Genomic DNA, 22,804 nt, shown 5'->3' on the forward strand with positions numbered 1-22,804 from the left:
GAATGACTTTCATTGGCTTCAGTGGGAGTGGAAGAGACCCAGAACCACCCAAAAGATGGTAAGCTCCTAGCAGAATTTGGACATAGTGTTCATGTATGGATGAATGCTTTACTGAAACGTGAGTTTGGAAAAAAAGCCCAATTTTTATAAAGAATGTTTCTTACAGTATGAAGTTTTGTATAAAGAAATGTCTATTAAATGTATGAAAGATGAATGCTCAAAAAGTAGCAGAGTAACAGGAAAAGAAAGAAAGAAAGAGGTAACCCTGCTATCAAGGACTCAAGTAAGAAACTATATCACCTCATCTCTATTTACTATATGCTAAAATTGATACTTTTACATTCTATGCCTGTTTCACTAAGATACTAGTTTAAGAATAGCTTTTCTTAGGGACTCTTTGACCTCCTTGTTTCTCAGGCTATAGATGACAGGGTTGATCATAGGAGTCAGGACTGTGTAGAAGACAGAGAATATTTTTTGTAGGACCTTGGGAGTGTTGGCTGTTGGAATTACATAGACAGTTAATACGGTCACATACAAAATTGCAAGCACAATGAGGTGAGAGGAACAGGTGGAAAATGCCTTTTGCCTCCCGATGCCAGAAGGGATTCTCAGGATGGTGGTGATGATACAAATGTAGGATGTCAGAGTCAGAAGAAAGGGCACAAATGTCCCTATGACAGCGATAATAAATGTCAACAGTTCCAGAGTCTGGGTGTCAACACAGGACAGCTTTATCATAGGTGAAAAATCGCAAAAGAAATGGTCAATTTCTTTGGAATCACAGAACGTTAATTGGAAGAAGAAAATATTTACTATGGTGCAGAGCAGTAAGCTACTTATCCAGGACCCTGCCACAAGTTGCCAACAAACCCTGCCATTCATAAGAGCAGCATAACGGAGTGGATTGCATATCGCTAAATACCGATCATAAGACATTGCCGTGAGCAGCAGATTTTCTGTATTTGTCAGGATACCAAAGAAATATAATTGCACAATGCAGCCCTTAACAGAAATGGTTCTGTCCCCAGTCAGGAGACTGGCCAGCAGCCTGGGCAGGATGGCGGAGGTGTAGCAGATCTCCAGGCAGGACAAGTTCCCCAGTAAAAAGTACATGGGGATGTGAAGTTGCTGATCAGCCACAACTAGTGCAACGAAGAGGATGTTTCCAGAGACAGTCACAATGTAGATCACTAGAAACACGAGGAAGAGAAGGGTCTGCAGTTCAGGGACATTCCCAAAACCTAAGAGGATGAATTCCACAATGGGTGTTTGATTTCTTACTTCTGCTTTCTCCATAATATGTACCTAGAAACAGAAGACCATTAAATATTGATCGAGTGCACGCAGTCAGGTTGTGCTGTCGGTTACACTGGCAGAAACCTGGAGTAGGTAACCTCGTAACACTGCATGTCTCCACTGGAAAGTGAAGTTGTCAAAAAACAGAGGGAAGACTCCTATCCTTAAGAGGTTCAGCTTCCAATATAGCTGAAATAAGAGCATGGAACCCTACTGAATTACGGAAACGTCCCATCTAACTCCCTTGGCTCTCTTCAACTTTAAATACTTTTAGGCTGGGATTTTGAAATATCTTTATCATAGCAGTGTCACATCAAGAAATCTAGAAGACATAACAAAAGATCAATAGATTGGAAATGAAAGATATTTAGAGTTCAACCATGGGTACGTCTCCCCAGCAGCTGGGAGGTGTAATTCCCACCTTGGGTAGACGTACATGCACAAGCTTTGATCAAGCTAGCAGGATAAAACAAGCAGTGAGAACATGGCAGCACATGCAGCCCTTTGGGATGGCTACCTGTGTACGTAGCTGGGATCTCAGATGGGATTGGGCTCGGGCAGCTAGTCTGTGCTGCCAAGGCTACACTGCTATTTTCAGCTCAATAGCTCAATCAAAGATTGTGTGTGTAGGTCTACCAGAGCAGGGAATTACACTGCCTAGATGCAGTGTAGACATTCCCCATAAGACAGATACTGAAACACTAAGGAGGCTGTGGTCTGTATGAAGGTCTATCCAGCTGTTCTCTATCCCAGCAGATGCAAATTTTAATTTGCACCAGTTGATAGATGCAGCTGAGAAACAGACAAAGACACAAACAAACCCTAAACACAGACTGTGGGCCGTTTCCTGATCTCAGTTACACCAGGGTAAATTGCATCCGCTTCATGTGGATTTACACAAGTGCAACTGAGATCAGAATCCAACCCCATATAAAGAAATGTAAGTGAGGTAAAAATGAAAACTCATTAAGAGAGAAATAAGAGTCATTTTTATCCAGAAGGGAGAATGTGCCTGGAGAAAAATGGGAGAAAAAAGGAAGAGATACATAGACAGAATGAGACAAAAATACAGAGAGAGAAAGAGAGAGATTATTTCTTTCTCCAAATTTTATGAACAATAAAATACAGATCTGGTTAAAGAGAAGTAGCAGATCCTTGCTGTTAAAGAAAAGGTATCAGAGCCAATAAGTCTGAAATCTCTTCTTTGCTTTTCCTCTACACGCTTCTTGATATATCCTGCCCTCTGATCTCTTCATCCACTGACTTATGATGAACTATGCCTACATCAGGAGTGGTGATGGTACATTGACACTAGTGCAACATAAATGTCTGACAGAAAAATGGAAATCCAGAAAAACACACGCACACAGAGAAGACAGACAATGTTTTTGTTTCATAATTTGACGAGCTTAGTTTAGGAGTTCAGGAGTTTAGTGTTGCTGAATTGTATAGTAAATGGCTTCACTCACTTTGGTTTATTATAAAATATAGTCAAGAGACTAAATAACCAGTAATAACATGGTACAGGAAAAAGGGAATGGGTGACAGGGGATGGATCACTTGATGATTACCTCTTCCGTTCGTTCCCTCTGAAGCACCTGGCATTGGCCATTGTCAGAAGACAGGATACTGGGCTAAATGGACCTTTGGTCTGACCCAGTCTGGCCGTTCTCATGTTCTAAATCTGAGAGCCATCCATTACTCTTGCTTAGGCATGTTTTGCCACTACCCATTTTTGAGGCTTCCCCATGGGGTGGTACTTGGAACTGTGGTTCCACTGAGCCCACTCAGTCGGGCTCCCTCTGACACTGTGCTGCTGTGGCAATTTGCAGACCCGCTCCCAGTCCTACACTTCCTCCAGCATTTTCACAGTTAGGGACACACCCAGCTTATTTTCATGCAGGCTCTCTGACCAGCCACTGCATGAACCAACAACAGAGAAGCCACAACAGCTCCAGCCTAGGACCACAGAGCTGTACCACCCTGGCCTGGTCAAAACACCGACCAGTAGGAATTTGTTACCCAGTTTGCCTCTCCCTCAATGTGGAGAGGAATATGCATACTTGTGCTAACCAACCTGAGATTTTTCCCAAGATATTTCACTTAAAGGCACACTGGTTTATGTTAAACAACAAACAAGTTTAACTACAAAACACAGATTTTGAGTGACAATAAGGGATAGGAAACAGATCAAAGCAGATTACCAGGAAACAAACAAAAACACAAACTAAGCATAACACACCGGTTAGATTGACTATGAATGAGCAGTTGCTCACCCTGACTGGTGATACCGGCGGTCTTGCAGATTCTCAAGGCACAGGCTGCATTTGCTTTGCAGTTAGGGTTTCTCAGGTCTCATACACAGGCTAAAATCCCTTTAGCCTGCTTCAAGCACTTCCCCAGTTCAGAGTGTGTTCCTTAGGTCTTTCCATGAGTCTTCTTGTGTGAGAAGTGAAGAAGAACCGTTGATATCTCTCCCTGCCTTTTATAGCCTTAGCATAGGGCGGCAACCCTTTCTTTCAAAACTTGGTGCCTGGATCAGTGTGTGAAAAAATAAAGACACCCCAAGATGGAGTCCAGAGTCATGTGGTCTGGTCACCTGCCCTTATAGAATCATAGCAACCATTACTTACAGGCTCTCTGGAGTGTTCTCAGAAAGGCTCACCAGGTGGGGGATAAGCTTCTCCTAAGGCCTATTGTTTTCCCTAATGGCTCATTATCCTGAATAGGCCCTCCCAGCCAGATATGGAGACTGAAAGCATCTTGCCTAGTGGGAGTTACCAAGGTGTAACTACATTTGAAATACAGGTACATAGTCCATATTCATAACTTCAGATACAAAAATGATACATGCCTAGAAATAGAATAATCATATTAATCAAATCACAACGTTTCCAATGACACCTTACATGACCCATCTTGCACAAAATGCGTCATAATTATGCTATAATCGTAACATAATAATATCGCTATGAAGAATATAGTGTGCAGTGTCACCGCATCACACTTCATTTACTTTCCCCCTGGACTGAACATGCAGTCACACTGTTTCTGACATGGTGGATGCCTGAGTAGGCATTTCTCTTTTCTAAATCAAATTAGTTCATTTTAACTGTGCTGATTTACCTTTCACACTGATGATCTATTGCACCTTAACCCTAACCCTTTCTTCAGATTTCCTGAGATAAGTTTACAGTTTTTGCACTACATTTTCCAGTCTTATCTACTATTGATATTGTTACATTATCTCAGTAAACTGAGCTTTGGGTTCCTATCTGGGTATCTGGGTCCTACAGCTCTTCTTGGTATAGTTTGTTGATATTCCCTTTCAGAGAAATTGTGGTCTCTCCTGGTTGATCATTTCTCCTTCATATGAGATGATGTAATCTCCCTTGATAGTTCTGCTGGTGGGAATTTGAAATTATTGTATACAGGAAAGTTAATATTTATTTTCAGAAAGGAAAAACAACAGTACAAGGACAGTCTTATTACTAAATTCAAAGGGGAAGCTATGGAAAACAATTGATACCACAGGGAAAATAACAGCGATAGGAGAACTGTTGAACCAAAAGACAAAGCAACAGAAAAAAGGGAATGTCTCATTTCAAAGGAAATTAATTCAGACAGAACTTCTGATCTCAATGGAAATCTCTGTTCTTCTGATGTATTAGATGAGTAGATCTGCTAGAATAATAGCAAAAAAGGAACCAATGTCAATTCTATTTTATAGTAACAAGAAAATGAAATGCTCCCAAGTTAAAAAATTCTTGGATAAAGCTCCCAGGTCAGTCTGATCTCTGGACCTGGAACTCCAAATGCAGGCCTAGAAGACCCTAAACCTGCCACATGAAAAATGTTCAAATCTCCTTCTTGACATTGGCTGTGATTTTTTTAGAAATCTAAGGGAGTTAGGCACCCAACTGCCTTTGAATATCAAAGGGAGTTCAGCAGCTAAGCTTTCTATGCTCCTTTGAAAATCCCCACTTAGACGCTTGATGACCTAATTTTCACTCATCCTTCTGGTCTTTGCTGAAAGAGCGAGGGGTTCCTTCTCCCACAGTGTGAGGGAATATGCTGTGTATGTGGGAAGGGAAGGGTGGAGGTGGATTGTTGTATTGTAAAACGTGAATGTAATCTGCGAGTGTTTATTTTGAGATAGGGCAGGGGAGACAAGAATCCTAGTCCATATCAGACATGCAGAAAATAACTGTTTCCCTAGTCCCGTACGGGTCCTGATACAAAACTCCTTGTAGTCAGTGACTGAGAATCTTTCCCTTACCTACAAAGATTTTGGCTCTGGTTCATCATTCTAAGATGCAAGATTTTGTAGCATGTGAGCTATAGTGAGATTGTCAGGGTTCCCTCCCCACTCTGAACTCTAGGGTACAGACATGGGGACCCACAAGAAAGACTCCATAAGCTTATTTCTACCAGCTTAGGTTAAAAACTCCCCAAGGCACAAGTTCTCCCTTGTACCTTGGATTAGGTAACGCTGCCACCACGAAGTAATTTAGACAAACTCAGGGAAAGGACCACTTGGAGTTCTTACTCCCATACACAGCCTTTCCTGGGGAGGCTTGAGAATAAACAAGATGAGCACAGACCAACCTTGTGGTTTTTTAGGACACACAAAAAAACCCAATCAGATTCTAAAAGAAACAGAACTTTATTAGAAAGAAAAACGGTAAAAGAAGCACCTCTGTAAAATTAGAATGGAAGATAATCTTAAGGGCAATCAGATTCAAAAACACAGAGGATTTCCCTCTGGGCCAAACTTTAAAGTTACAAAAAGAAAACCAGGAATACACCTTCCTCTCAGCACAGAGAAAATCACAAGCCAAAACAAAAATAAGCCAACACAGTCCCTTGCGAGTACTTACTGATTATAATGGAGTTGGATTTCTTGCTTCCTTGATCTGTGTCTGGCAAGCACACAGAACAGACAGACCAAAACCTCCCCACCTCCCCCCCTCCCCCAGATTTGAAAGTATCTTGTCCCCTTATTGGTCCTTTTGGTCAGGTGCCAGCCAGGTTACCTGAGCTTCTTAACCCTTTACAGGTAAAAGGATTTTGTGCCTCTGGCCAGGAGGGATTTTATAGTACTGTATACAGGAAGGTTGTTACCCCTCCATTTATATTTATGACATGCCCCCCCAAATTACAGATAGTGTTGGACAGACGGTTCCACACTGGTTGTGATTTCTTCCTGGAGCTCTAGGAGAAAACAGAGTTAATAAGACACATGTACCTTTAGATATACTACTGACTATATAAAAACTAACAGTATTTTCCACATTTCAGGGATGATTTTAACCAGTTGATTCTGGGAACATTTCATGAGAAAGTGCATCAGCCACTTTGTTAGAAGCTCCTGAGATGTGTTGTATTTCAAAATCAAAATCTTGGAGAGCTAAACTCCACCAAAGAAGTTGTTTGTTATTGTCCTTGACAGTGTGAAGCCACTTCAGCACAGCATGGTCGGTTTGCAGGTGGAAACGCCACCCCAAACATATGGGTGTAGCTTTTCCAGCGCGTACACAATGGCGTAGCATTCCTTTTCACTGATTGACCAGTGGCTTTCCCTCTCAGACAGTTTCTTGCTGAGAAACACGACAGGATGGAATTCTTGGTCCGGTCCTTCTTGCATTAAAACTGCTCCCACACCACACTCGGACGCATCTGTGGTTACTAGGAACGGTTTGTCAAAGTCTTGGGGCCCTTAGCACAGGGTCAGACATGAGTGTCGCTTTAAGCTGGTTAAAGGCCTTTTGACACTCTTCACTCCACTGAACTGCATCTGGCTGTTTCTTTTTGGTTAGGTCTCTCATTGGGGTGGCGATTTGGCTGTATTGCAGTACAAATCGCCTGTAATATCCGGCCAAGCCTAAGAAGGATTGGACGTGTCTTTTTTTACTTTGGGACAGCATCCACTTTGACTTGTAGGGGATTGATAGTTGCTTGATCCACCTGGTGTCCAAGGTAAGTCACTCTGTTTAGGCCTATTTGACACTTTTTAGCCTTAACTGTTAGTCCTGCCTCCCTTATGCGCTCGAAGACTTTTTGTAGATGAATAGGTTGAAATTTGAACAAGAGGCTGAGAGGCAGCTCTCCAACACCACTTTCTACAAGCCATTACCCTCTGATCCCACTGAGGTTTACCAAAAGAAACTACACCATCTGCTCAAGAAACTCCCTGAAAAAGCACAAGAACAAATCCGCACAGACACACCACTGGAACCCCGACCTGGGATATTCTATCTACTACCCAAGATCCATAAACCTGGAAATCCTGGGCGCCCCATCGTCTCAGGCATTGGCACCCTGACAGCAGGATTGTCTGGCAATGTAGACTCCCTCCTCAGGCCCTAAACTCCCAGCACTCCCAGCTATCTTCAAGACAGCACTGACTTCCTGAGGAAACTACAATCCATCGGTGATCTTCCTGATAACACCATCCTGGCCACTATGGATGTAGAAGCCCTCTACACCAACATTCCACGCAAAGATGGACTACAAGCCGTCAGGAACAGTATCCCCAATAATGTCACGGCAAACCTGGTGGCTGAACTTTGTGACTTTGTCCTCACCCATAACTATTTCACATTTGGGGAAAATGTATACCTTCAAATCAGTGGCACTGCTAGGGATATCTGCATGGCCCCACAGTATGCCAACATTTTTATGGCTGACTTAGAACAACGCTTCCCCAGCTCTTGTCCCTAATGCCCCTACTCTACTTGCACTACACTGATGACATCTTCATCATCTGGCCCCATGGAAAAGAAGCCCTTGAGGAATTCCACCATGATTTCAACAATTTCCATCCCACCATCAACCTCAGCCTGGACGAGTCCACACAAAAGATCCACTTCCTGGACACTACGGTGCTAATAAGCGATGGTCACATAAACACCACCCTATACCAGAAACGTATTGCCCACTATACTTACCTACATGCCTCCAGCTTTCATCCAGACCACACCGCACGATCCATTCTCTACAGCCAAGCTCTATGATACAACCGCATTTGCTCCAACCCCTCAGACAGAGACAAACACCTACAAGATCTCTATCAAGCATTCTTACAACTACAATACCCACCTGCTGAAATGAAGAAACAGACTGACAGAGCCAGAAGAGTACCCAGAAGTTACCTACTGCAGGACAGGCCCAAGAAAGAAAATAACAGAACACCACTATCCATCACCCTCAGCCCCCAACTAAAACCTCTCCAACACATCATCAAGGATCTACAACCTATCCTGAAGGATGACGCATCACTCTCACAGATCTTGGGAGACAGGCCAGTCCTTGCTTACAGATAGCCCCGCAACCTGAAGCAAATACTCACCAGCAACCACACACCACACAACAAAAACACTAACCCAGGAACCTATCCTTGCAACAAAGCCCGTTGCCAACTGTGTCCACATGTCTATTCAGGGGACACCATCATGGGGCCTAATCACATCAGCCACACTATTAGAGGCTCGTTCACCTGCGCATCTACCAATGTGATATATGCCATCATGTGCCAGCAATGCCCCTCTGCCACGTACATTGGCCAAACTGGACAGTCTCCACGTAAAAGAATAAATGGACACAAATCAGACGTCAAGAATTATAACATTCAAAAACCAGTCGGATAACACTTCAATCTCTTTGGGCACTTGAATACAGTCCTAAAAGTGGCAATTCTTCAACAAAAAAACTTCAAAAACAGACTCCAATGAGAGACTCCTGAATTGGAATTAATTTGCAAACTGGATACAATTAACTTAGGCTTGAATAGAGAGTGGGAGTGGATGTGTCATTACACAAAGTAAAACTATTTCCTCTCCTACTGTTCTTGTAAACTGCTGGATATGGCCCACCTTGATTATCACTACAAAAGGTTCCTTCCCCCCGCTCCCCTCCCCCACTCTCCTGCTGGTAATAACTCACCTTTCCTGATCACTCTCATTATAGTATGCATGGTAACACCCATCGTTTCATGTTCTTTGTGTATATAAAATCTCCCCACTATATTTTCCAATGTATGCATCAGATGAAGTGAGCTGTAGCTCACGAAAGCTTATGCTCTAATAAATTTGTTAGTCTCTAAGGTGCCACAAGTACTCCTTTTCTCTTAGGCTTTAGGTGTGAGGTGGGGGATGCTATGAGATAGTTAACAGCTCCCAGGTACTCTTGGACCATGAATTGCCCTTCCCATGACGCTTTCATCTTATAGGCCTGGAGTGCCTTCAAGACCATGACCTGGTCCCCTACTTTGAAGGAACGCTTTCTGGCATGTTGATCATAACAGGCTTTTTGCTCTTCCTGAGCATTTTTAGGTTTTCTCTAGCAAGGGCTAAAGAGGTTGGGAGGGTGTTTTTTAGGTTGTTTACAAAGTCCAGAATGTTAGTTCCTGCAGAAGGCATAAACCCCTCCCATTGCTGCTTCACCAATTGCAATGGCCCCTTAACCTCGCAGGCATACACAAGTTCAAATGGTGAAAACCCTAAACTGGGATGTGGTACAGCTCTCTAGGCAAAAAGCAACTGCTGCTACACTAGGTCGCAATCATTAGAGTGCTCATTTATGAATTTATGTATCATGACCCCCAAAGTTCCATTAAACTTCTCCACCAAGCTATTCCTTTGATGGTGGTAAAGGGTTGCCTCCAAGTGGTTCACCCCATGAGCTTCCCAAAGGCTTTCCATGGTTCCTGCCATGAAATTAGTTCCTGAATCTGTCAGAATGTCAGAGGACCAACCTACTCTGGCAAAAATATCTGTTAATGCCTGGCACACACTTTTAGCCCTGCTGTTGCTTAGAGCTACTGCTTCCAGCCATCGGGTGGCAAAATCCAGGGAAGTCATTTTTTACTGCTTTCCTCTGGGTGTCTTTTTCAGAAAAGGACCCAGAATATCCACAGCTACTCACTGAAATGGAACCTCAATGATGGGGAGTGGCTGGAGAGGGGCTTTGACCAGGTCTTGGGGTTTTCCCACTCTTTGGCACACCTCACAAGACCGGACATACCTAGAAACATCCTTGCCCATTCCCTCCCAATGGAATGACTTTCTCAAATGGTCTTTGGTTCTGTTCACCCCAGCATGGCCACTAGGATGATCGTGCGCTAAGCTCAAGAGTTTTACCCAGTACTTTGTTGGAACTACCAACTGTCTTTGAGGATGCCAGTCTTCATGGTGTCCACCAGAAAAAGTTGCCTTGTACAAAATTCCTTTTCCTACAACAAACCGGATCGATTAGAAGAGCTGAGAGGCAGTGGGTTGCTCCATGCCGCTGTCCAAGCTCTCTGGAGGCTTTCATCTGCTTCCTGTTCGGCCTGGAACTGTTCCCTTGATGCTATAGACATCAGTTCCTCAGTGGATTGTGGGCTTGGGCTTGGTCCCTCTGGAAGCGATGTAGGGGATGGGGTTGTTTCCATTGACTGTCAACTGCTCTCCGCTGGTGCACTATGTTGGATTTCAGGCTCCAGTTGAGCCTCTTGTGCAGGTTTAGCTGCTGTTGCCAGGGCAGGCTCAGTGGTGCCCTCTGGTGTTGGGGTTGCAAGCGCTGGATTCAGTGCTGGCAATGGTTCTGGTGCTGGTTGCTCCGCTGGTTCTGGTTCTGGGACTGGCTCTGGCTGGATCTCTGTGACTGGATCCACTACTGCTGTCGCAGATGTTGACATGGGGTCCGGTTCCACCATCTCAGTTTGAGTCTCTGGTAACAGAGACTGGGGCCTTGTAGAAGGCTCAGAAACGGAGCTAGTTGTGAAGATTTGTTTAGCCTGGCTGCGGGTGACCATCCCCACCCTCTTGGCTAGCTTCACATGGTTGGTCAAGTCTTCCCCCATCAGCATGATAATCATCATAGACTGCAAAAGTCCACATTCCTGACCAGCCCTTGTACTGGACAGGCAACTTGGCTCTAGGCAAGTTTAAAGAATTTGACAAGAAGAGTTGAATTGTCACTTGAGCCTCTGGGTTGATTAATTTGGGGTCCACTAAGGACTGGTGGATAGCTGACACTTGTGCTCCAGTGTCCCTCCACGCAACAACCTTCTTCCCACTCACACTCACGCTTTCCCTTCACTCTGAGGGTATCTGGGAGGTATCTGGGCCTGGGGACCTTTGGTGTGATTGTGGTGTAATGAACTGCAAACTGTTGGGGTTCTTGGAGCAGTTGGCCTTTACATGCCCCACCTCATTACATTTAAAACATAGCCCAGCTGACTGATCACTGGGGCAAGGTTGGTTGCTGGAGACTGGTGTGGTGGGGCAGTAAGGTGTGTGGGGTTTTCCTTGGGATGTAGGTTGGGCCTTGGTTTGCCCGCAGTGATAGGGTTTTGTTTCGGGTTGCCCCTTCTGATATTCGCTCCAACTGCTACCAGTTTTTTTCTTTTCTGCCAGCTCCACCCATTTGGCTCCAATCTCCCCTGCCGCAATTACAGTTTTGGGCTTCCCATTTATGATGTACCTTTCTATTTCCTCAGGAACACCCTCTAAGAACTGCTCCATTTGCTTATGAAGCACAACTCTTCCGGAGATTGAACACTTGCTCCTGATATCCAGGCATCCCAGTGTTTCACAATGTGCTAGTCGTGTCGGATAAATGACACGTCTGGTTTCCACCTTAGGGCTCTGAACCACCGACGGGCCTGCTCGGGTGTTAGCCCCATTTAAATCCTGGCCTTGTCTTTAAAAAGTTTGTAGCTGTTCATGGATGCCTTAGGCATTTCAGCTGCCACCTCTGCTAAGGGTCCACTGACCTGCGGCCTCAGCTCCACGATATACTACTGATCTGTAGAGATGCCATACCCAAGGCAGGCTCTTTCGAAATTTTCTAAGGCCTCTGTATCATTGCCTACCTTGTAGGTAGGAAATTTCCTTGAGTGGTGGAGCAGCACCCAGAGAAGGATTAGTAGGGTTAGCTGGTAAATTCAGCTTAGCATTTTCCAGCTAACTCCGTCTCCAAGCAGTGCTTCTCCGCCTCCACCTCCAAGCCTTTTGCCTCTTTCCTCTCCTCTGCTTCCAACTCCAAGTGTTTTAAGGCTATCTGTCTGTCATGTTCTTTTTGTCTCTCTTCAGCTTCAAATTTAGCTAATACTCGTTTTTGTTGGACGTTGTTTTTTGCCATTCTAGCTTCTGATTGACTAGCTTACCTGAGAGCTAAAAAGAAAAAAAAACCTGCTTGTGAATTTCCTGGCCTTAGTTAACACCTTTGTAAAAAAAAAAAAAATAATAACACCTCTGCCTCCAGGAAAAGAGAGAGAAAAGGGAAAAAAAAAAAAAAACTCCAGCTATTCTCAGCTCCTGCTTTCCCCAAGCAGCTAAAAGAAGAAAAAAATTCCCAAGGTTTGTGTTTCTGATTCAAAATGATCTCTGGTTCAAAATGATCCCACCGCTCTGCCACCATGTCAGGGTTTCCTCCCCACTCTGAACTCTAGGGTACAGATGTGGGGACCCACATGAAAGACCCCCTAAGCTTATTTCTACCAGCTTAGGTTAATTACTAATTCTAATGGAGTTGGATTGCTTGCTTCCTTGATCTGTATCCAGCAAGCACACAGAACAGACAAATCAAAACCTTCCCCCGCCTCCCCAGAGTTGAAAGTATCTTGCTCCCTTATTGGTCCTTTTGGTCAGGTGCCAGCCAGGTTACCTGAGCTTCTTAACCCTTTACAGGTAAAAGGATTTTGTGCCTCTGGCCAGGAGGGAGTTTATAGTACTGTATACAGGAAGGTAGTTACCCTTCCCTTTATATTTATGACAAGTACGGACCCACCCACTTGGGTAACATAACATAACCCTAATCCACTTGGCGTTCAGAGTGTGGGCCGCCTTCCCCAGCTATTGCAACATTACCTTGTTTTTAATTTGCCATTCCCGGATATCTTTAAAGATGATCCCCTTATGTTTGGTCTTTTCCTTATTCAGAGCAGCCTTTATGGCTTCGCAATTTCACATAACTCTTCCCTTAACTGGGCAATATACCGACCGTTTAGCGAATTGGTGAGTAAATTCCCCTTCCATTCCCAAAGGTTACCCCATATCATTGGATGACCGAAAAGGATGTGGTAGGGGATGTATTAGTACAAACAGTATGCCAGTAGCTGTGGGAGACCATCCAGAAAATATGCCACACCAATGACAAGCCGCCATCTGCCTTTCCGCAGTGGCAACCCTCAGCACGTCCCTGTCTGCATGTACAACATGAATGGTTCACTCTCCCACACTGCCTCTCTGTTTCTTCCAGGGAATTTGTCACCCTTCTACCTTTCAACAGGTGATTGGCAACCTCCTGCCACCCAATGCCAAGCTGTCAAGTTTCCTTCCCCACTCTGAACTCTAGGCTACAGATGTGGGGACCTGCATGAAAACCACCTAAGCTTACTTTTACCTGTTTAGGTTAAAACTTCCCCAAGGTACAAACTATTTTACCCTTTGCCCTTGGACTTCCACTGCCACCACCAAACTTTATCTGGGTTTACGGGTTTATTGGGAAAACGTTGTTTGGAAACGACTTTCCCCCCCAAAATCCTCACAACCCTTGCACCCCACTTCCTGGGGAATGTTTGGTAAAAATCCTCACCAATTTGCATAGGTGACCACAGACTCAAACCCTTGGATCTTAGAACAATGAAAAAGCATTCAGTTTTCTTACAAGAAGACTTTTAACAGAAGTAAAAAAAGAATCACCTCTGTAAAATCAGGATGGTGAATACCTTACAGGGTAATTAGATTCAAACCATAGAGAATCCCTCTAGGCAAAACCTTAAGTTACAAAAAAGACACACAGACAGGAATATTCATTCTATTCAGCACAACTTAATTTCTCAGCCATTTAAAGAAATCATAATCTAACGCATATCTAGCTAGATTACTTACTAAGTTCTAAGACTCCATTCCTGTTCTGTCTCCGGCAAAAGCATCACACAGACAGACACAAACCCTTTGTTTTTCTCCCTCCTCTCAGCTTTTGAAAGTATCTTGTCTCCTCATTGGTCATTTTGGTCAGGTGCCAGCAAGGTTATCCTAGCTTCTTAACCCTTTACAGGTGAAAGGATTTTTCCTCTGGCCAGGAGGGATTTTAAAGGTGTTTACCCTTCCCTTTACATTTATGACACAAGCTGATAGAGAACTCAGCCAAATCAGTGCCCACAGCAAGCTGAGACCCCTTTGATCTTGGCAAATAGAAATGTGACCCTTGGCAAACACAGCACCCACACCACATCTACACCTCTCCACCGGCAGGTCGCCAACACTTTTATTCTTTCAAAACACCTCTTTCCAAGAATCAACACACACCCACTGCCCATCACACAGCACTCCAGCCTCATTACCCAATCTATTTCACATACACCATTCCAGTAAACTGTCTCCACCACAGGGCTCTGGAGCAACAGGCAAGGACAAGCACACCCACCCCTAAGGAGTCCACCCAGCACAACTTCTGGTGTTCAACAGCTTTCCTCCCACCCCAGCCCACTGGCTCAAGGTCCAGGGTAACCAGAAGGATCTCATGTGCAATAGGGGGAGTGGGCTAATTTTTCATATCTTTGCTTCCAGAGCCTGTTGGTGCGCAATTTTAACAACAATTTTCCCAATTAAAAGGTCTGGCCCCACCATGCCAGTAACACACTGCATCCACTCGCACTGACAAGCAACAGTGACTTCCTTCCTTTGCTTCAGCAAGTGCACGAAAACTCCAGTGTTTTCCGACACCATTCAAAACACCCTGCGCTCCAAGTTGGATGAAGCAAGCATCCCACTTCAGCCTATCCCATAGCTATAACAGTATGGCTTTTTACTTCCATCTGTTTCTGAACCAGGCTGTCATGCTGCTGGGACAGAGAGCCCAATCCATTCTTAATTACCTCCAGATCTACAGTATTTATAATTCCTGCTCCAAAACCAATTTCTCCCAACATGGTGTCCACCGCCTGAGGATGCCTCCCCGCAGCATCCAACACAAAACAGTGCTTAGCAACAAGACAAACAGCACAAGAAAAAACACAGAACTCAAAACACAATCTCCTCTGCAACAGTAGATTCATGGCACCCTGGGTTGCTCTTCAGCTGGCATCGCTTCTCATGATTTTCTGAAAGATAAAAGAACATGTTTCTACCCCTTTTGGGGTGGCAAATTATTGCTCAAAATAGTCCTTTCTTTTACAAATATGCTTGTTGATTTCAGGTAAAACAGGCATTACCCCCATATTTTCTAGTGTTTGTTTCATAGGCAGAACAGGTTTCAGTGGCTTATACCTTTATCAGTTAGGTAGTTTGCATTAACACAGATGCTTTCTGGCTTGCTTTTGGATCCAAAGACATCAGCAGCTCAGAGACTCTTACTTAAAAGGGACACAATTAACTTTTATCAGAGTTCTGATTACTTTTTACTTTTAACTTCTGCTTTCAAAACATACAAACATCTGAAAAAGAAAACACCATCTATTGTAGCACCGTTTGGAGACCTAATAAGATTTTAATTAAGTAGCATGTTATATTTGCATTCCTTTCACCCCTTTTACCATATACCCAGCACATGTTCTTTTTCTTAACATCCCTTTCACACTGCTTCATTTTTATGTAGCTGTACATAGATTACATTCCCTTTTATACATTTGGGGCGATCAAGTTCAAACAGAAACTCCTGATGTTCTTTTAGCTAATTTGACTAAACTGTTCATAGTCAAATAATTTCAATCAGATAGTCTCTTTGCCTGGATTATTTACAGACATTCATTTGGAAAAGGGCCCTTTTTACCTTCATATGGCTGCAAAGAAGCCAAGAATTCTTTTTCTGTAACATATTTTCTTTTTAACATTTTCACAAAGTTTAACTGCTTAATTCCCTCCAGCCTCTGCAGAGTTAACTTTTCACTCTCTTTCCTTAAATCACTTGCTTATTTCCCAAAATGACACCTTAAGCAATTCAGATTTTACCATTCAAATTATTGCTCCAAGGATTTAAATTTCCCATGCCTGTACTTACTGCTTCCCTTACTTCTGCCACCATGCCCCTCAGGGCTTCCAGCCTGTTTTCCAATTTTTTATCTGTTGCCTGACTGCTTGTCTGGGCCTGATTCTGCTTTTCTCGCTAAACCATCCTTTCTCTGGGCACAAGCTTTGTTCAGCTACCAATTTAGCAAGGAGGGTGGGCTCCTTAACTAGACCCCATCCCTCCTGGTCCCTTTCCTTAAATATAGGTTTCAGAGTAACAGCCGTGTTAGTCTGTATTCGCAAAAAGAAAAGGAGGACTTGTGGCACCTTAGAGACTAACCAATTTATTTGAGCATAAGCTTTCGGGAGCTACAGCTCACTTCATCAGATGCATACTGTGGAAAGTGTAGAAGATCTTTTTATACACACAAAGCATGAAAAAATAAAAATAAAAAAAATTAAATAATACCACTCCCAAGGTTTATCCGAGTCATCCCCTGTGAGGCTTGCCACCTGGACAGAACGCACGGCCAACTGGAGTTTTAACTGTTCAATTTCCTTTTCATGGCAGACACACTGCCGTTGCTGCATATGCTGAGCACGAATGGTCAAATCTTCGAACGGTATTTGCTTAGCCAGTGCTTCCAGGCAAGTGCGTTCCACTTTTTCTGCCTGGAAGTCCTGTCTCAAGGCCTGCAACTTGTCCTGCACATAGGCTTGAGTTGCTGCCTGATTAGTAATTTGTGCTTTCATCGGCTCAATTTCCTCGAGCTATCGGGTACACATCTCTTCCCTTTCCCCAACTCCTCTTTGTACCCCAACACCATGGCTGCTAAAGTTCAAATTAATCCCACAGCTGACCCTACGTTTTTTTCCCTTCAGCTTTTCATACTCGGCATACAGGTCTAAATCCTGCCAAGTCTGCACTCTTTTCTGAAGCTCCACCACGGAACCCCAGGGATTGTATCCCACCTTGGCAAAAGCCCTCTTCAGTCAGGAGAGGTCCTTACCCCCCTTTGAAAGAGGCAGCAGTGTCCCGTCCCTCTTTGCTGCCTCCCCCATGGCTCAGGCATCAGGTCCACCTGCCTCCCATGACGCCAGCTGACCAGGCAGCCGGACTACCGTGTCCACGCTCACTAATGCCCGTATGTCCAGGCTTGAACCCATCACCCACAACTGCGGGACTCTCGAGTCTGCAGCTGTACCCTTCTGTTTCCTGAACATGCTGACACAATCCGTTGGTACAACTACTAAAATCCTTTTATCCCTTGAGATTTCACACTGCTCACACCTGCACTGGGGCTAACAGTGCTCACCCTTCCTAGGCCGGAGGGAGAGACGCTAAGTCTCCCTCTGTATTATTCGGTCCAATATCACCAAGGGCCCATACACCAAAACCCTTTCTGGGAAGAGCGAGACACCCTATGTTCTCCTCTTCTGCTCAGTCATACCCCAACTGAGGGTGCATGCACTGAGAATTATATGTTTGGAGTGAGACTCCCTGAGTCCTCCTCCAACTACCCCGGACTTCTACAAATGGGAGTATGCCCACCTGCATCCTATCCCACCAACGGTTTAACTCGAATGCTAAACCTCTCTCCGGTTTTCAGACCTGCTACGGCTGAGAAAGGGCACACCTTTAATCATAAAACCCTCAACATGTAATACCAAGAGTGTCGGACAGAGAAAACATGAAATACCAAGGGCAAAACCGTTGGTGCGCTCTTCAGGGCTCCCCCCCACTGCAATTCTCCACCAAAACTGTGACAGATTTTCATTACCAATCTGTCTGGGGCGTCAGTTGATCAGTTTGATGCCACAGGATGGTTTGGGGAGGAGGTACCAGAACACATCAAATGTCTAAGTTTTAAAGCTTTATTGATAAAATAATAAAATAACAGCAGAGAGTGCTGGGAATGCTCCCACGTCACTCAGGGGAGGAAAGAAAGCTTTAGTACCCCAAGCCCTTACCCACTTTCATACTCTCACACGCACTACCCGAGACCGGCCAGGCCTGGGTGCAACGTCAGAAGAAGCGGGGGAGGGGGGAAGGGTGGACATGAGTTCTTGTCCTGGGCCCAGGCTGTCTCGGTCTCCTGCTGATCTTTGAATTGCTCCAGCTCTCAGGAGGTTTTTAAGTCCTGGGCTCCTTTAGGGCTGTTCCATTCCACGACCTCTGTTCCTGGTGCTCTTTGTGCCAGTCCAAACTGGCTTTTTGTGGTCTCTTTCCCTTTCCCAAACACCCTGGCTCCAGGGATGCCTGGCTCGGCTCCCTATCTTGTCATCTCGTCTGTGTTTTCAGACTCTGCAGCCCTGGGCTTTGTTTTCTTCTTTGCTGGCCTTGATGTCTTGCAGGTGCAGGTCTGTTCAGTTGGATTTTCTTTCTCACAGCTGCTCGGGCAACTTTCAAGCCCCCGCCTTTCTCGGCTCGCAGCCAAATGTCGGCTGTGAGCTGCGACCTTGGGCTGGCTGGGGCCAGCATCTTATCTTTGAATTGAGCTAGCTGAAATGTTGAATCAATTTGTTCTCTGCTCTCTTCTTCTTCCCCCCTCTCGGCCTCTTGTACCCTGTAAAGGAAACTTTCACTCCCCACTCGCACACCTTTGACCCTCCCCAAAAAGCTTTGGAAGGCTTGCAACAGCATTAGCAATATACAGTGTTGATCTGCTTTCCCAGGGGACTCCCTGAGGGAAGGGGCCATTGGGTTGTGACAAAAGTGCAGGTCAGGGCGAGGGCAGCACTGCCAGAGGGGTCTGAGGGGCTCTCGACCGGCCAAGGGATCAAGAGACCAGGGCACAAGGGGCAGGGAAGGCGGCTGCTCTGGCCCAGTGGAGCAGAGATCCATGGGCCAGGTCTGGGAGCAGAAGGAGGATGGCAGCGAGCCCCCAGCTACAAGAGTAGTCACTTAATTGTTGAACTGCCCGGTCAATAGGCAGAAACCATTCAGCAGTGGGGTGTCCTCCCCCACAGCCAGGGACTCACCCTCCTCCTCACATCCCAGGACCGCCAGGACCGCAGCCTTCCCTGCACCTTGCACCTGCAGGGATGGGTGTTGCCAGCAATGTGGCCATGCGGGGAGCCCTCAGCAGCTCTGCTGTCCCAGCCCCATTCATTCACTCCCATGACAGCTGGGTGCAGAGGCCTCCCTGTATGGCCGCAGGGCCAGTCACACCATCCCTGCAGGGGCAAGGTGCAGGGAGAGGCCACATTAACGCCCACTCTTACTGATAGTTTCTGTTATTGGTTTGGTTGTATCAGCTGATATCGATCTTTACCAACGTCTCTCGATGGAAATCCAATCCAGCCGAGTTGTACATTTAAAGAAAGCTCAAGGCGTTTGCTGTCCAAATCCCACTGAAATCAAAGGGGCTCCGTGCTTAAAATCAGTGGAAATTTTATCTTAGATGTCAGCAGAGAAGTCTCAGATGGAACAGAATTATTGCCGGGGTGTAAAATTAATCTTGTGCATAACTCTGTGCAGGATCAGGTCCTTACTGAGCAGTTAATAAAGATTAGAAATCCGTCCAGGAAAAGATATGACCTCATCCAACTTGTCTCTCTAAGGATGAGAGAGAGAGAGAGAATTAATATTACTTTTAACCAAAGATAAAGAAGAAAATGTAGAGCTGATAAAAAATTCTGATTGGCATTTTTCATAGAAAAATGTTTTGTTGATAGAGATCAAAATGTTCCAGGGGAACAGATCAATTTCTGTTTAAGAATAGACGTATTGTATAGAGCTTTATGAAATAAAATAATATAAAATTAAATAGAAATAAATGTAAATAACTATAACATGTAATGTAAAATAAAAATATCCTAGAAATAAAATTAAAAATAGATAAATAAATTTTTAAAAAGTAAAATTGGAATGAAATCCAACATTTGAAATCATGGAATTGCAGATGAAATGGAAAATTGCACATTTCTTACAAATTTCAAATTTTATAGAGATTTTTTTCTTTCAAGAGAGGATCAATTTCTAGCTGATGTGGTGGTTTCTAGCAGGGATTCTTTTGTGGTTTTTTTATGGGGGGGGGTTGGTTTTTAATGAAGATCACAACTCTATATGTAATGTCCAACTCAAATACAATCAAATATTGTCCTAAGGAAGGAGTGGCATATCTCTCATGATAAAAACTTACAAATGACCCATTTTGACTGCAATTCACTTGGAGTTGGCTGCCCACACGTTGCAAAGCCCAGCCTCAGTTGCATTGTTTGCTTCTCTGTTGCAGCTTTCTCGACAATATCAAATCCTGGACCGTTTTGCCCATGGATCTCCAATCTATAAAGGCCATTGTTCTGCTTTGATACACCAGGCAGTGAAATGTGTGACTATTTGTACCAACATGCTTTTGTACTGTTGTACCTAAGCCCCATTTCCTTAATATTTGAGTGCTTGGTGCCATCTGTCAAGTTACTACATGAGTTTCCAGAGAGATTAATGTTTTGTTGAACCTGCAGCCTGCTGAGATATGAAACCTGCCCCAGAGATCATGAGATGGCAATTCCCCTCCCCTGGCCTCCATTCTCCACTCACCCATCTTTCCAGTAGGCAGCAGAGGTGGACAATGAAAACAATGCTTACCTTTTACTGAGTGAAGGTCCTAGCCATCCGGATGCCTGGTGTGGGGCTGCAGAGGGCACGTCCAGAGGCATCGACAGCCCATTTATTGCAAACACTTGGGTGCCTGCAGGGTTTGCCAGCAGCCAAGCTGGGTTTGGGAATCTCGGTGGGCCGGATTCTGGGATTCGGGTGCCTATCATAGAATCATAGAATATCAGGGTTGGAAGGGACCTCAGGAGGTCATCTAGTCCAACCCCCTGCTCAAAGGAGGACCAAGTCCCAACTAAATCATCCCAGCCAGGGCTTTGTCTAGCCTGACCTTAAAAACTTCTAAGGAAGGAGATTCCACCACCTCCCTAGGTAACGCATTCCAGTGTTTCACCACCCTCCTAGTGAAAAAGATTTTCCTAATATCCAACCTAAATCTCCCCCACTGCAACTTGAGACCATTACTCCTTGTTCTGTCATCAGCTACCACTGAGAACAGTGGGAGAACAAAGTGGGAGCTTTCTGACTCTAGCCCAAGCTCCACACCCTTCTCCTCATTTTATAGCTGGGGAAACTCAGGCAGAACGAGGTGACGTTATCTGACCAGAGTCACACAGCTGGCTCGTGGCAGGCATCCAACTCAGCCGGCTCATGGGCCAGAGTCCCAGTCCAATGCCCAGTCTGCTGCACAACGTCCAGTTGTAACTGACAATGGCACCTATGGGTGTGAGGTGCCCAACTCCCATTCACTGCCCATAGGATTTGGGTGCTTAACATCAGCTTCTAATAGGAAAACCCAGCCTGTACACTTACAGCCAAACCAATATCCTGAGAATTCCTTCCACTCCCAGGGGATGTTTTCGACCAGTTCCTTCTCAGGTTTTACCTTTTTCTTTGAGCCCCTAATTATTGTGGATCTTACACCAAAAGATTCATGCAATAAAAGAACTAAACTGAGTCTTCTCTTTCTGTCGTCTCTGTTATCAGACCTCCTGTTATCTGTCCACTTCGTGTCCGGTTAGTGGAATAAATGTGCAAGGCTTGTCTACACATAGAAGGTGCACCACTTTACCTATATCTACCTATCCCTGCCTGTGAAAGGGTCGCGTGTCCTTGGGCTGGAGAGCCAGGGGCCAAGCCAGCCCTGGTTAGAGAAGGGTCCCCACCTGAGGGGAATCAGATCATTTCTAATAAAGGGCAGAAAGGGGCTAGGGAAATAGGCAAATTAGGGAGGTTGTAGTGAGATTTCAGAGAGTGAGAGAGGCTCATGCAGGGAAAACCCTGGGAACAGGGAAATTCCTCCATTATATGGGGAATGAAGAAGGAAAACTGAGGTGAGGGGATGTGTTCTGGGCTGCCATGAGGCTTCCAGCACCATAAGGTGTCCACTCGTCTACACCTGGTAGATGCATTGATACTGATGTGTTGGTGCTTCTGTTGGGATAGAGCGTTCCCACATGGGAAGGTGAATAAGCGATCTATTGGTAAACTGTGTCCACACGAGAGGTTGTAGTGGTATAACTATTTCCATTACACATTTGCACCACTAACCAAAATAGTTATCCTGGTGCAAAATCTGGGTGGAGACCTCGTGAGAGTCCCTGTGAAAATATATCTGTACGTTCCTGGCTTTGAAACAAACTCTGATAATCCAAGGGAAATGTCTTTTCCATTAACAGAATCATAGAAGAGTAGGACTGGAAGGGATTCTAGTCTAGTCCTCTGAACTCAAGGCAGGACTGTGTCATTACCAGACCATTCCTCACAGGTGTTTGAGCTGTTCTTAAAAACCGATGTAAGAAGAGTCAGGATGAGCTCCACCCTGACATCTGGTGGTGAGGTGTGGCAAGTTGTGGAGAAGAACTTCAGGAGCTGATCTTATTTGCATAGGCACACGCACCCCACCTAGCATGAGGCCATAGCTGCCCAAATGGTCACTTTGGTTGCTGTGGGATCCCCAGTGTCTCTGTTATTGGGGCAGGAAGAATAAATTGTTATTACCCTGATTATG

The 22,804-nt window shown here is 44.8% G+C and overlaps 1 protein-coding gene across 1 annotated transcript; it reads right to left on the bottom strand.

The window, feature by feature from the left end:
- Positions 1-357: 357 nt before the first annotated feature.
- Positions 358-1,299, bottom strand: LOC144273888 (olfactory receptor 5V1-like). The gene has a single exon (XM_077832603.1). It carries the CDS (start codon positions 1,297-1,299, stop codon positions 358-360), a length of 942 nt encoding a protein of 313 aa, XP_077688729.1.
- Between the last annotated feature and the right edge of the window lie 21,505 nt (positions 1,300-22,804).

The sequence above is a fragment of the Eretmochelys imbricata genome, chromosome 13 (assembly GCF_965152235.1).
Source record: "Eretmochelys imbricata isolate rEreImb1 chromosome 13, rEreImb1.hap1, whole genome shotgun sequence".
Classification (NCBI taxonomy): Eukaryota; Metazoa; Chordata; order Testudines; family Cheloniidae; genus Eretmochelys; species Eretmochelys imbricata.